Source organism: Neocloeon triangulifer, unplaced genomic scaffold (genome assembly GCF_031216515.1).
Source record: "Neocloeon triangulifer isolate White Clay Creek 2 clone unplaced genomic scaffold, ASM3121651v1 ptg000014l, whole genome shotgun sequence".
NCBI lineage: Eukaryota > Metazoa > Arthropoda > Insecta > Ephemeroptera > Baetidae > Neocloeon > Neocloeon triangulifer.
In genome coordinates, this window is record NW_026775556.1 from 15083838 (window position 1) to 15098280 (window position 14443).

The 14443-nt window shown below is 37.1% G+C and overlaps 3 protein-coding genes across 3 annotated transcripts in view; 2 read left to right on the plus strand and 1 right to left on the minus strand.

The window, feature by feature from the left end:
• LOC132199522 (protein sprint) overlaps positions 1 to 3946 on the plus strand; it is a 217233-nt gene extending 213287 nt beyond the window's left edge. The window contains exons 14-19 of the mRNA XM_059624321.1: positions 1205 to 1473; positions 1528 to 1719; positions 1868 to 1999; positions 2054 to 2302; positions 2358 to 2556; positions 2613 to 3946. Of these exons, the coding sequence (XP_059480304.1) occupies positions 1205 to 1473; positions 1528 to 1719; positions 1868 to 1999; positions 2054 to 2302; positions 2358 to 2556; positions 2613 to 2755 (1184 nt within the window). The 3' untranslated portion in view covers positions 2756 to 3946. The remainder of the gene's footprint in view (positions 1 to 1204; positions 1474 to 1527; positions 1720 to 1867; positions 2000 to 2053; positions 2303 to 2357; positions 2557 to 2612) is intronic.
• LOC132199523 (phenoloxidase-activating factor 3-like) lies at positions 3925 to 6430 on the minus strand. The gene is made up of 8 exons (XM_059624322.1): positions 6322 to 6430; positions 6080 to 6191; positions 5806 to 5872; positions 5462 to 5738; positions 5037 to 5145; positions 4737 to 4921; positions 4193 to 4452; positions 3925 to 4128 (listed from the first exon to the last, which is right to left on the minus strand). The coding sequence occupies exons 1-8, from the start codon at positions 6389 to 6391 to the stop codon at positions 3991 to 3993; spliced, it is 1218 nt and encodes a 405-aa protein (XP_059480305.1). The 5' UTR covers positions 6392 to 6430; the 3' UTR covers positions 3925 to 3990.
• Positions 6431 to 7885: 1455 nt separating this feature from the next.
• The window catches only part of LOC132200670 (disheveled-associated activator of morphogenesis 1), a 54898-nt gene continuing 48340 nt past the window's right edge, over positions 7886 to 14443 (plus strand). The window contains exon 1 of the mRNA XM_059626319.1: positions 7886 to 8123. The gene's annotated coding sequence lies outside the window, so the exon portion shown is untranslated. The remainder of the gene's footprint in view (positions 8124 to 14443) is intronic.

The following is a 14443-nucleotide window of genomic DNA, read 5'->3' on the forward strand; positions in this document are numbered from 1 at the left end:
CGGCGAGCGGCTAAAGGCCACTGAAGTTTTTGAAGGGTACGGGGATAATGTATTGGAGACGATACATGAGCACCTTACGCTGGATTTTCTTGGTCTCTCTATGTATTTATGATTTCCTAATTCCTATTTATTGCAGGGAGAAAAATACATAGGAGCAGATGAGGGGATATTATTGAGCAAATAGTTCTGCTCATGAGCATGCTCACTTTTGGGGTGCTCAACTTCGTCTGCTCATGAGCATGCTCAACTCCGGGGTGCTCAACTACGTTTGCTCATGAGCATGCTCACCTCAGAGGGTGCTCAACTTCGTCTGCTCATGAGCATGCTCACTTTTGGGGTGCTCAACTTTGTCTGCTCATGAGCATGCTCACCTCCGAGGGTGCTCAATCGCATCTGCTCATGAGCATGCTCAACAAACCCTTGCTCAAGGCTGCTCATGAGCAAAATTTTGCTCAATCTTGCTCATGAGCAGCTCATGCTCAGATTCCCTGCTGCAGACATGTGACTCTGTTAAGCTCTTTACCAGAATATTCTATAAAAGCAAGTTGATATTATAGGGGTATAAAGAACATAACCTTTTGATCATTTATGATGGAATTTTAATTTTTTCTAAATTTCTTTCATTTTCTGTTATTTTTGAATATCTCCTGTAAAGTGAATTACCTCAAGTTTTGGAAAATCCTCATTGGAATGTTGAAATATTTATATTCTTATGCAATATTATTTTATTTTTACCTTTAACTCCGGTTCTGGAGGATCCAGTGACTATTAAATAAAGAAACGCGCAATTAAAGTACACACAAACAAAGTCCATTGTTTGGTAGTCCCTTTATCTGAGTCATATGCAACTCACATGCTTGTCGAAGTTGAGGAGGATGCGCCTCGAAATGGGCCAGACTCAGTCAGTGTTGCAACTCGACTCAAGGTACAGTCAGTTCTCTTAAAGAGTCACGTACTCACTCCTGCTTCAGTCTCACTTTCAAAAATGCGGGAGCAGACCACTAATAAGCCCTCCAAGTTTGCTAAAGTTAGAAACTTGTTTAAAATAATCGGCAGCTGGTTGTGCAAAGTGGCCAAAAGAACTAGCAGTGCCCTCGTCACTCTCTTCAATCGTAAGAGCGCAAACCTCTTCATGCTACGCTGCCCTTTTAATTTGAAAATTTGTGGTTTTGAAAATATGCTTAATTTTGTTTTCTCTTCTCAGCTCCCCCTCGTCTTCAGGCGTTGAGGGCTCGAGATGGCGGAAGCACCGGAGCGACGATCAGGGCATACGCCCTACAATTGGCGGCTGACAAAAGCACCACCTTTGCCCAGAATATTGAAAACTTCATCCAGTGCACCAGGGAGTCGAAGGAGCGCAGCCCTCACGTGGCTATGAGGAACATGAGGCAGTTCATGTCTGGCATGAAAAACTACCTGGTCAAGCACGGAGAGCGCAATTTTGAAAAGGAGGTCGAAAAGGAAAGGAACAAGGTAAATATTTTAATTTTTCTATATATCGATTGGCTAATTTTAAATTTATTATAGTTAAAGGCCAATGAGTTTCTGAATTTGGACGCAATTTTGGAAGGCGTGATGCACAAGCTGGTGGTTAGACCATTGAGAGAGCATCTTTATCGTTTGTTTGTGGCCGAGTATTCTCGAACTGGAGCGATTCAGCTGCTGGCCAGCAATATCCAGTATGCGCGCACTAAACCACCACATGACTTGGGGATCAGAGTAAGCATTCATTTACATTATGATTACATTTTACTTTAAAACTTTTTAACGTTAGATGAAAAGATCCACCAAAGTAAGAAACAATTTTTAATTTGCACTTATTTATTATTCTTCAATGACTTCATTAATTTTTTACTTTATTTTCCAGGCTAAAATTTCACCTCCATCTGAGCAATCCCTGCATACCATCTGTCACTACCTGACTCGTTTGCAACAGGTTGACTCGCCCTTGGAAAAACTGGAAAACCTCCTTGCTTGCATATCCACAATATTCAACTCTGTATGTTGCTATTCATTAATTTAATTTGGAGCATTTTCTAATTTTTATATTCAGGTGAAATCTTCCAATCAAAATCGAGGAGGAGTCCTTCTTGGTGCTGACGACTTTTTGCCCCTTTTTGTCTGGGTGCTTGTTAGGGGAGGCATGGTGGCTGCGGAAATCGAGGCCGAGTTCATGTGGGGTCTGCTGCAACCCTCTCTACTTTCTGGAGAGGGCGGTTATTACTTGACAACGTTGTCCAGCGCTGTCCATGTGTTGAAGAACTTCAGGGCTTGCTATGAGACTCAAAACCCATCACTTGATGTAAAAGAAATATTGGTTTTAGTTAAATACAATCTAATAAATTTAAAAATCTTAGTGGAGAGGTGGTTCGCTGGCTGAGCTCCGGTCTGTGCTGCGAATTGTCGTTCCAGATGAGCTGCATGGCTCAATTTTGACCAAGACCCTTCCTGTGAGGCCCAACACAACCACCAGAGATGTGTGCAAAATCATTGCTCACAAAATTAGGATCACTAACCCTCAAGACTATGGACTCTACAAACTTGTTGACGGAGAAGGTAAAAAATAATTTTCTATAATTTTGAAATGAATTTAATTTTCAATTTTAATGTAGAAACTTTGCTGAATGATGGCGAGTGCCCTCAAGATGTGAAGGACATTGTGAGTCAGGATGGAAGGCACTGCGTCTTTGCGTACAAAAGAATAGATGCAAAAATTGCCTGGCCAAGAACTTCTCCCTCTCCGAGCAGTACTTAGCAGCCGCTGGAGGTTCCAGTCAAACCAGGCTGGAACTTAAAAAGATGCCATCATCTGAAAACTTTTTCTCTTAAGTCTAAGTAAACTCACTCATCTTCACGCCCTCACTGCCAGTTATAACACGCAGACGGCACAAAGTAACCATTTCTTTTGTATATATAAACAAGGGTTCAATTTGACGCAAAAAAAGAACTGACTCTGCTGATACACTGCAGTACTGTGTAATTAATATGGTGTAGACTAGAATTATTTGACAGGCTCAATATTTGTACATTTGTATTAATTTATTTCTTCTTGCCTGCCTCCTATGTTTCTATACATTTCACCCTTTTAACTTGTCAGAAAAAGCCACTTCTCTTTTTTAAAAAAGAAAAAAAATCACTGTATGTGAGAATTTGTTCCCTGTAGTTGAGTTAGAGGAAAAACGAGGCCTTACCCACTGATGTGAAATAGTAGTTGTCCCTGGAATATGTGTATGCAATGCATAATCGCTGCTTCTCCTACGGCTTTTCTTAGAAAAGTTGCTTTTTAGTTTGAGAACAGCCCCAAATTGTCAGATGTGGTGTAGAAAAATGTCTCCAGATCTGACCACTTCACTCAACACATTTATTTATTGTAGTAGCAAAAACGTACGCCTCTCTTGCTCAAGTCCTGACTATATTTTCAATTTCTGCCGATCGGAACAAGCCAACTCTCAACAGTTCTATTTTGTGTATCAGTGGTTTGATGGAATTGATTATTAATAATGCTAGTCATAAAATTAACTCTCCTTTTCCTCTGTCTTTATTTCCCACAACTAGTAAGGTACGCACGGACTATGGCCTAACTAAAAAAAGCAAAATGTGTTTTGAGTAATTAATTTGTGTCATATCACACGCAATTATTATTACAACCACTGTGTTATCTTGGACTAACCCTCTCTCAGAGGTTGTTGGTTCATTACACGCGCTGCTTACATCAATACAATAATAACTACATAATAAAGACGGTGGGAAATCGCGCCTGTGGCGATTTTGCACTCCCGCAAAAAATGGAATAACAAGAAATTGCAGATAATATGATGTGTGTTATCATATGTATTAAGCTGTAAGACCTATGTTGTCACCAATGCATCTTTGTAATTAATTAATTCAATGAGATTTAATTAATAAATTATTATCATCTTTTATCCTGAAAGAGTCCAATATTGGTTTTATTCATTTTTATTAATATGTCAATTACAAAATATTAAATTTTTAGTTCAGCTGATTCCTGATGAAGGCTGTGTAGCGAGAAACTTGGGTGTAAACGTTTGCAGACCCAGCAATGCCACACTGGTCCGAGCCAAAAGATCTAATGCCAGCAACAAAATATGCTCCGACACCTCCAGCTCTCTATTATAAAATAATTCCTTTTTTTAGTTATCTTCAGTGGAAATGATCAAATTAAAAAATTTACCACAAAGAGAGGTGCCCCGCTAAATCCTTGACACATGTCTCGGCCTGGTTCACCACCAGCGCATAGGCGATTGTCCAGGAAACCATATTTTGTGTAAAATCTCTGACAAGTAGAAGTTGGCACAATAGGCACTTCCAGAGCCTGCTGCAACGCATGAACTTTTTGCGCATTTGCCAATCTGCCATAGCCAACGACAAGAGCCCTCCGACCGACTAAGTTTGCAGAAGTTCTGGTCAATACACAGACTGGTTGCACATTTACTGGAAAATAAATTTTATTTTTTATCCATTGAAACATATTAAATTTTTATTTCCATTATTTTTTTAAAGAAACTTAATAAATTGACTGTAAACCGCATTTTTTATTTTTGTGTGGTTTAATTTAAATAATAATTTTTTTACAATACTGTTATAAAGTCATCATAAACCATCCTTTGATAATTTTTATTAGAATATCCGCTTTTTAAACCCATTTATATGCAATTAAATAATTATAAATTTTAAATGATATATTAATATATCATTTAAAATTTTTTAACGCGCACTTGTAAAATTTACTGACGACTGGAGCGTGATGATCATAATATCATGATTATAAGAAGATGATTCATCATAATTAGGATGAACTGCAGTTTTCAAAATTGGGATGTCCTTGGCCGGTATCGCACACAGTGACTGTGAACAATCAGGGTTGGAGCTTGTGTCATATTCGCCCACACGCACCGTCACCCTGCGGAACGTCAAAAGGACACTTTAAAACACTCGGACCATTTAAGCAGCACACAAAAGATATAATGCGATGTGGTCATATTTGAATACAAATTGCTGCGGAAAAATTTGCTTACAGCCGGTAATTGCTTCCTTTCATATTCAGACAATGCGCCGCAGTGAGAACGTGTTTCTCTGTAATGAGCACTCCAGCACCGTAAAATTCAGTCACTCCACTATTCAAATCTTAAATAAAATATATTTAGGTTATAAATAATTAACAAGTTTATAAAGAAAAAAAATAAATATAATTAATTTGAACAATTGAAAGAAACGGAAATTATTCAATCATCTTGTGTTATTGATTAATTATTTTTCCTTCTTTTTTATCAGCGAGAATTGTTATTTTGTCAAATTTAAATTTAGATATGTTGCATAACAATAAGATTAATAAATTTAAAAATTGAAATGAGACGCATGTAAAAGCAGGCAACTTGCTTGACACGGGTGTAATTGGGTTGCATAATATTGAATTTGTAAGGGGGTTCTTATTTGCGCTCACTTCTGTGACCAAGTCGAACGACCCATGGGTGGGCACCGAGTCTTGTTGGTCCTGCCTGGAGGGGTATCCTTGATGGGGTCCCCGCAATGAGCTGCGGCAGCCCGCAAACATTGAAAATTGGCAAACCACCGCCGCTGCTACTGCTCGTGGACCCACCGTCCGTCTCTGAGCTTCCATTGGATAGTTGAATGTCGCTTGTCGAAGGGTCGTTACCATCGTCGTCACCCCCAGTTGTGGTGTAGTCAGGAATTGACCCTGGTTGCGATAATCCAGTGTCCTTGATTGAGGATGAGATTTAACTAAAATCTTGTTTGGCCATTTTTTTAAATTAAATTAATACTGACCTTACTGGGACAACAGACAAGAGGTTGTCGAGTTGCATTCGAATAACCACACGTCATGTCACGAAGTCTATAGCAAATTTGTTAAACAAAAATTTAGCGCTCAAATATTGAACAATTATATTTCTACAAAGAAATACAGAAAATATGCAAATTTAAAATGTTAAATTTTAATTGCTGCTTTTTATAAATTTTTTATTTCAATTTTTGTATATTCATTTTCTAAATATTAAAAATTATTGATGCTATATCATCATTGTGGACATTTGATAAATACCTTCCAGGTGCTAGACATTGCCGATCCATTAGCTCCGCAACGAGGCGACAATCGCTGAGGGCCATGCAAGAAGCCGTGGAAGAGATGCAGAGACCCACATCTAATAATTGCGCTGAAAAGTTCAAATTTACCGGTCAGTTATTTTCCTCTTTAATTGCAAAAGAATTTTATTTAAACAAGTTTGAGTAATTCAAAAAGTTTTTGCAGTAGGCAAGAGCTAAAAATTAAAAAAAAAATCTTACATTTTACAAAGCTGAAAGAGATTACAAAAAGTAGAATTAAAGTGGGACTATGCACGGTGCCGAACTTCATGTTATGCAACTAACAGCAGTACTGCCAGACCAGGACGCTTGGTCATTTTTGCATATTAAATTATATATCTATTCAACATTAGATGACTCATCTAAAACATTTTTTTTTTCATTTTGTGAACATTTTGATCATTTACAAATTGAAGTGCTCTCCCCCACTTCAATTTTTAGTTCATGACAAAAGTATGAACACCGAGGCAAGCAAGGCAAGAATCTAATTCACGGTACATAAAAAATTTTATTATTATATTCTATGAAAAAAAAAATGAAATTTTCATATTTTAATTATAGCTCTATTTAACACAAAAATTAAACAATTGATTTTCCAAAGGTAGGGGGGATTCTTTGGGCTGCACTTGCATCGCTGGAAAAGTCGCCAACCTCCCTATGTCAACTATATTTTAAATTGCACCGAGACCTAAAAATTTCAATAGCGTACAATAATAAACTGTTTCTAGTCTTTCTACTCCCGCTCTCCCTCAATTTTTTTGACATTTGGGTCTCGTCGCCGCCGTCTGCTGCGATCCTTCACCCCTGTTTGCCGGCAATTCCTGTAAAAAACCACTAAATCCAGACATACATACACACAAACGTAGCTGCTAAAACTTTCAAATGTCAATTACTATTTGTATTACTAATAGACAAATTTAGATTAGGATAAAATCTTTAATTTATTTTCACACTTCAATCTTGATCACTGCATACAAAATCCGAAATCGTTTATTGTGTTGAGAGTTGAACGTGCTTCCCAGATTTTTGTATTGGTGTTGGTGCAAGTGGAATGTGCCGAATGTGGATTATATATTTCCATTCGTTTTTATGATGATCTATTAAAAATAAGTCTCAGTTCTGTTCTGTTAGGCTTTGATTTTATTTTCAGACATTTCTCAATTTATTAAATTTATTAACATATTCTTTTTGCTTCAGGTCAGATCAAGCAACCTAGCTTTAAATAAAGAGCAGGCCGGTGCGAAACACAATAATGAAGAAACGTAGTTATAGGCTCATCTTGCTTCTCTATGTGCTCTAGTTTGGCCTGTCGTGGATCGCGGGATGATCTCGCCTCTCGCTTGAGGTTTTGACCACGCCCCCTTAAAAAGTTCATTGTTGCTTTGGTTGCTTTGTTATAAATAGAGATTCTCTCCGCTATTTCGCCGTCACTCTTTAAAATTCCAGTAGCAGTAGAGGAACGCAGTTTAACCTTATTATTATTTTGTAAGTTTTAAAAACTTTAAAATAATCTCAAACTTACAAAAAAAGAAATTTACGTTTTAACCATAACGTTATTTTGAAGAATTCTCTGAAATTCAGAAAAGGGGATAATTGATAGAAAAATAAAATAAAACAATTTTCTAAATTCTATAAACCCAGAAATGAAAGAAAACAGTCGCCCTTCCCTTCCTCTGTCGGCGAATGGAGCAACTACGGCTGCTGCTCGTGCGCTTTGTGCGCCAGTCTGGGTTGCTCGGCGAGGGGCCCGTTCGTAGTACGCAAGTCTGTGCTCTGCTGTCTTTCAAAGTTGTGGGGTTGCTGCTGCGAGGCGGACACGGACGGCTCTGCGAGCGCCGAGTTGAGATACCTAGGCCGCTGCAAAAACGTGAATCGTTCGTGTCTTTTCTGTCAGTGAGTGACTCGATTTGCACTTCGGACGACCCGCTCGGGATACCAGCCACACTTCGGACAGCGCAAAGCAACCTTTCGGACAGGGGAGGCGGCGTATTGCTCCACTGAACGTAAGTACTCGCCGCACCAGCGGATCAATAACTCTGTTTTGCCGCTGCCTTTTTGTTCGCGAATCACATTAATTTGCGCGGATTAGCAGAAGCGGACAGTCGAATTCGCAGAACCCAAATTATATGTAATGACATGATTAGCCACGCAAAGATGAAGACTAATTATCGAATCGTGCACGGCCTCTGCGCGAGATGTAATTAAGATTTACGAAACTCAAAGAACTATATTATAAAGAAAGGTCTTTCGTTAATGAGCCGGCGACCTTTAATCTTCGTAGCTTGGAGCTAAATGCATAAAAGAGGTTGTGGACAATCAAAGGGTTAATGCTTTCTGCGGCACAGATTAATTTGAACTCATCAATTATGGATGCGGTTGCGCCGTAATTGGTCGACTGGTCAATTTTATGCATATAATTGCAATCAGGAAATTAAATAATTGAACAAATAATTTAAATTTAACTGGTTTTAGAATTGTTATTAATGCCAATCTAAACAAATCTATTTTCTGCTGTCATCAGGAACAATCAATATTATTCAAGCGCAAACAGAGTAAAACCACAACATCATTATCATTTGCCTGACTAACATCATCAATAATTTCCGTTCGAAACGATTCCGATCTGATTCCTCGCCTTGGCTTTCTTTGACGTCGGCCGCTTTTATTTCGTCCATAAAGAGGGAGTGAAAGAAATTATTTATTTTTATTCGCGGCTGCAGCGACCCGATCAGAAGCAGGGGCGCAAATACCCCATGTGCAATACGGGGGATGCTGTGTGTGTGTCTGCGAACACATTATGTACAATGTGTGTATAGCGTGGGGTGGGTAAATCGATCGAGGGACGAGAAGTCCGTCCAGACTGCGTGAGTGTTTCGGCCGAGGCGAAACGACTGCTGTGCCGGCTGCCTCTGCCGACGCGATTCCTCCACCCGCCTTTTGCCAAGGGGTGTCTTCTTTTCACTCCTCAAAGCAGCATCTTGAACTTTAATTTCAAGTGCGTGCCCTCCTCTGGTTGTGCGTTTTGAGAAGGCAAGCGAGAGGGGCCTCTTTGGGAAATTAACACGTTCAATTTTCAATGTTTTTTTAGCAGAGAACTATCATAAATATTAAATGGGGCAATAAATAATATTACCAGCTTATGGCAGAACTCAATATGAATATTTAAATTATATGGATTAAATTTGTCACTTTTGGAATTTTTAAATTTATAAATCAATTTTTGCAAATTATAGTTTTCACTCTCAACTTGAGCAAGTAAGACACGAAATGATTGTTGGACAAAAACAATCATTTGAATAAATTAAAACGGACTAAAATGATTAAATATTTTCAATTTTAAAATTTAGTAAAATTATTAAATAATTTAAAAGGAATTAAGGAAAAAAGGAAGTCTAAAAATTTAAATTATTTAAAACATTTTATAATTGTTAAAAAAGGTAAAAAAGTAAATTGTGATTTTTTGTTCTGAGAAAAATTGTTGAATATAAACCAATTTAAACTGTTATTTTTTTCATAATTAAAATAAATTTTATTTTTTTTTTATTTTAAGAATTCTTAATTCTTTAAATTATACTGACAGAATTGTTCACAGAAATCGTTGTTATTTGTGTCACTTTTTTGTTTGCAAGTTTGTTGCAGGAATTAAGAATTTTTAAAATCGATACGTTCAATACCAAACTTGAAAACAATGAAAATTATAACTTCTTTATTAACGATTTCTTCTTTGTCAAGAAACATCCAACAATTTATAAATTCAGTAAATATATATTGGATATATTAAAAAAATAATAAAAGATGGAAGTCTAAAATAAAAAATAAGTTATTTATTAAAATATTTTATAATAATAAAATTAAATAAAAAGTGAATTATTTTGTTTTAAGAACAATTATTGTAAATAAATAAGTTTGTTAAACTTTTTTTGCATAGTTAAAATAAAAATTTTCCAACAACTTTATGTAACATCAAAATTTTACTTGTACAATCGCACCAGGAAGTAAATAGGAATTGATCAAGAGGCGCAGATGTTTTATTTTGTTATTTGCTCCCTGAAGTGGCCGTGTTAATTTCCTATTCCCCGATTATGTCTGCCGCCTGCTGCCTTTGACGAAATATATAGGGTGCGTTTCTTCTTGCTAGGCCTCTGCATTTTGCTATACGTTGGATTTATCCCGCGTCTCTAAAGACGGCCTAACCACCGAATTATTTATATCATTAAGGAGCCTTTTAAGAGCAAAAATAACAGGGGTTGCTTGATTTATTACCTGTGAATTTTAAACGGTGCTGAGAGGGGTGCGATGTGAAGAGTTTTTCTTTTGATCCTTTCATAGGTGAGAAAATTTTTTGAAAAAATGAAATTTTTTTAGCAAAGCACATGCCAAGCCAAATCAAATTAGTTTCAATTAGAAACTGTTGACTTCATCTTCAGTGCCATCAAAATATGTTAATTAATTTTAACTTCAAACATGTTGAACATCTGCCAATGTTTACCGAACAATTTCAAAATTAAAAATTATCGTGTAATAAAAGCAGGTTGGGAAAAATCAATACAAAAATTTTATGCCCTTGTGATTCCTAATCGCGTACGCATGAAATGAAATTTGATCTTTCCGCAGCAACAGCGAATTTGCACACATGATGTATGTAGCAAAAGTGGTATGGAGGCTTAAACAAGACCCCGATCAACGTCGGTTCGGCACACACATGTTCATCAGCGACCCCGGCGCTAATGTATAAAAAGCCAAAACACGCTGCACACAACGAATCAATCATTCTCGGCGTGCCAGAGCAAATATTTGCTGCCAATGCCAGGCCAGGCCTCTGATAATTGGATGGCCTGGCGCCGCGGGATTAATTTTTTCTCACCCCCAAACAGCTGAGGTTGATTTCCACGTGGTGTTTGCATACCGAGCTTTCAGAGCGTTTTTATCAGCGAACGAAAGGCTGCGCGTTTCCGCCGGCTAGTGAAGAGATTTGCCGCGAATTGATAACAACCGTGCCTGAACTCAAAGAAATCTCCGAATAAAAAGAGGGAGAAAGAAAGAGAGACTGCCATCGATTTTCATTTCCTCCAAGTCAGACTCTCTCAGAGCAGCTTTTTGCTGGAGTGACGAAAGTAATACAATTTTTTTTTCAGTCTCCCCTACGTGCTTTTGACGTTTGTTTGCGAGCACACATTTTTCATAAACCACTCGCCGCTTTCATTAAGGCAGTCGCTTTTTCATCCGTCCGTGTTATGCTTTTTGAAATTTGAAATGAACATTCGCCTTTTGTGTACAATTTTTGAACGGGACAAAAAAATTAATTTAATTCATGCATAACATTTTTTTTTTTTACAAAAAAGCGTACAGTTTGGTTCCATTGTGAGGATTAAAATATTATGAATTTTCCTCGAAATTTTCGATTTAACACAGCAACCTGCATTCCAGGAAGAGTTTCTCATTCCTAATTGCATTTTTCATGCGCCTAGGCTGGAGTGCTGGAACGACTATTGATTTCACGTTTTGGGCGCACCTGAGCGACTGGTCCCCGTCGCGCTCTTGTCCAGCCAGTGAAATTACGCGTGATTGGCGTGAAATCAATATTCCTCGGCGATTTGTACAACGTTGCTTTTTTGTCACGATCAATTCACGCCATATTCAAAGCTCTGAGGCAAGAAAAAAAATTCAAATTTAGATCTCTTTGAATTGCGAATCATGCCAATCAAAGATGTCCAGAACGATTGGAATAAATGAATTTAATTTATTGATTTTGTCACATGAAATAAGGATAAAAGGGTGCCTGGCTATACATGATAAACTGATAAATTGCGAAATAGAGGAATCTAGAGGTGAAATCGGTAAATTTTGTAAAAACTTTGTACTTTAATTTTGCATTATCCTGCAAATTTTAAATGAAAAAGCAATGTTTTTGAAATTTATTAGTTCTTATTAGCACTCTTTCAAAATTCATGAACTTAGGTGAAAATAAAAGAAAACCAGAAATTGAATTACATTAGAATATAAATAAAATATTGACCATTAATAATAATTTGTTATTATCCTTGAAACTCAAGATTCACATGAAAATCATGAAATTCAATTCAAGCTTCCATTTTTTCAAATAAGATAATTTTTTTAACTGATTACTTCTATTTTTCTTCACTTCTCTAAGAATATTTTGGATCCACAGCCAGCTAGTTGATTTTTTTTATTAAAGGAAGTACAAACTCGATGTGACGCGGAACTCATTATAAAACATTTCAAAAGTTTCTCTTATGCTTACTCAGCCAGACTATTATCGTCCCAAAATATGAAAATATTCTAATTGGGAATCCCCATCTATTGTTTGTTATGTGGGTGGCTCACGTCGGAACAAAAATTGATTACTTTAGTCTCGTCGCGCCGGCTCTTCCTCCAAGAGAAATTGGATACAGCCCGAGGGTCTTTCAGAATAATATTCAAAGCCGGCCGGCTCGTCAGTGAAAGGGTGGGCTTGAGCTACGTAAACATATTATTTTACCCGCCGCCGTCTCGTTCAGGAAGCGTATAATTAGCATTTTATACACCGGACAAATTGAGTCATTACTTGACGGCATATTAATTTAATGTATTCAAATAAGTACAAAAGTCGCATCTCATTTTCGGACTGACGTGATCCACTTTTCGTTTCGCCTCTCGGAGGCCACATGGCGGCCTGGACCAACCTAAGGCGGCCCCAGGACCATTATGTACCAGTCATTCACGCAGCAAAATTAATAATGTCAGTCAACGTATCACTGGCACGTCGAGGAGCTCGTGCTTTGCCGGCTGCTGTGAGAGGGAATTCAGAGGGCTTTTGCTGCGTGCGAGTGAAGATGAAACTGGCTCCATTAAAATTCCAGTACTTGGGAAAGGAATTTATTTGATCACAATGGAATGTTTAATTGGGGCAAATCATTGGTTTAATTAAATCAAATGGTATTAATACAGGAATTTAATTATTCCTGGAAGCTAAATTTGCCATTGAAATGATGGAACAACCTAGGAATTTATTCTTTGATATATTTTAAAAGATACTTACACACTGAGCCAAATTGTAAAATAAGCATTAGTTTTTAGCTATAAAATTTTTGTTAAAAGTTAATGTTTCCAGCATTTTGCTCAAAATTTTTTGCTAAATGTTATTTTTTTTATAAAAATTTAAGATTAAAGCAACAAAATGAACTAATTGATCAATATTAAAATTAAAAATAAAGGTCTTGTAATAAAATATATTGTTAATTTAATGATATAAAGTTATACAATATATAATAATGCTTTATTTTATTATTATTTTTATTATCACTTCTTACCAGCTCAAGTTCAATACATTATTTGAAATCTAAAATGAAAGAATTCCCTCGATATTTTTAAAGAAGAATTATCTGCAATTAAATAGTTCTCATGATCTTTAAGAATGAGTCAAAAGTCCTTCGAGAGCTAATAAGTTCGTCACGCATGATTTCGGGCGAGGATGTTTTGATTCTCACGACTTTTATTGCCATGCGTTTATGCTGCACACACATAGAGAAAACGCACACAATTATCACCAAGCCAAACAAACTAAAAGAGAGCTTTGATTTTCATTCGCTTATAAACCCTCGTCGCGCGATCAAATCCACCGCGCGGCCAGTTTCCTTAAAAGGTGGCCAACTCCGTCGATCCTCAGCCTAAACGGAGACTTTTCAATAAAAAAAAAAACCCAGCATTGGCCATAAAGTTTCTTATCTTCCGAGTGCGTGTGTGCTATTGTATCCTCCACGAAACTACACACGTTGCAGGAGCTATTTTATGGCAATTAAATGCGCGAACGAGGGACAATAAAAATGCGGCTGCTGCGTATGCTTAACTGCTCTCCTTCTTGGAAAGTGTTAGTTTGGACAATCGTTCGGCAAACAATAAAATTGCAAGGGTCCGCAGGCCTTTACATCAATTTGAATGGCCAATAAAGTGTTTATTCTTCTGACCTGGGGTTGTTTGGAAGCTGGCGTGGAATCCCAATTAAGAGTGACTCATTCTGCTTTATTTAATTTTGCAAAATGGGGCTTAAAAGAGATTTGATATTTGTATTGCTTGTATCTGAAAAAGTATGCATTAATTTTAATTTTTGAACAAATTTATTTTCATTTTTGATCATTTTGATACACAACTGTTTTTATTAAGCATTTGTCGGAAAAAGACCAGCATCCTCGTTTGCTTGCAGACTGAAGCCCGTGTAACTTGCAAAGAGCAGCTTAATCTCGGATTTCATAGCAAATTCGTATCTGACAGCTGTCATATCCACGCAGAAAGATATAGCGTAAAAATGAGCCAGACAGTCCCACAT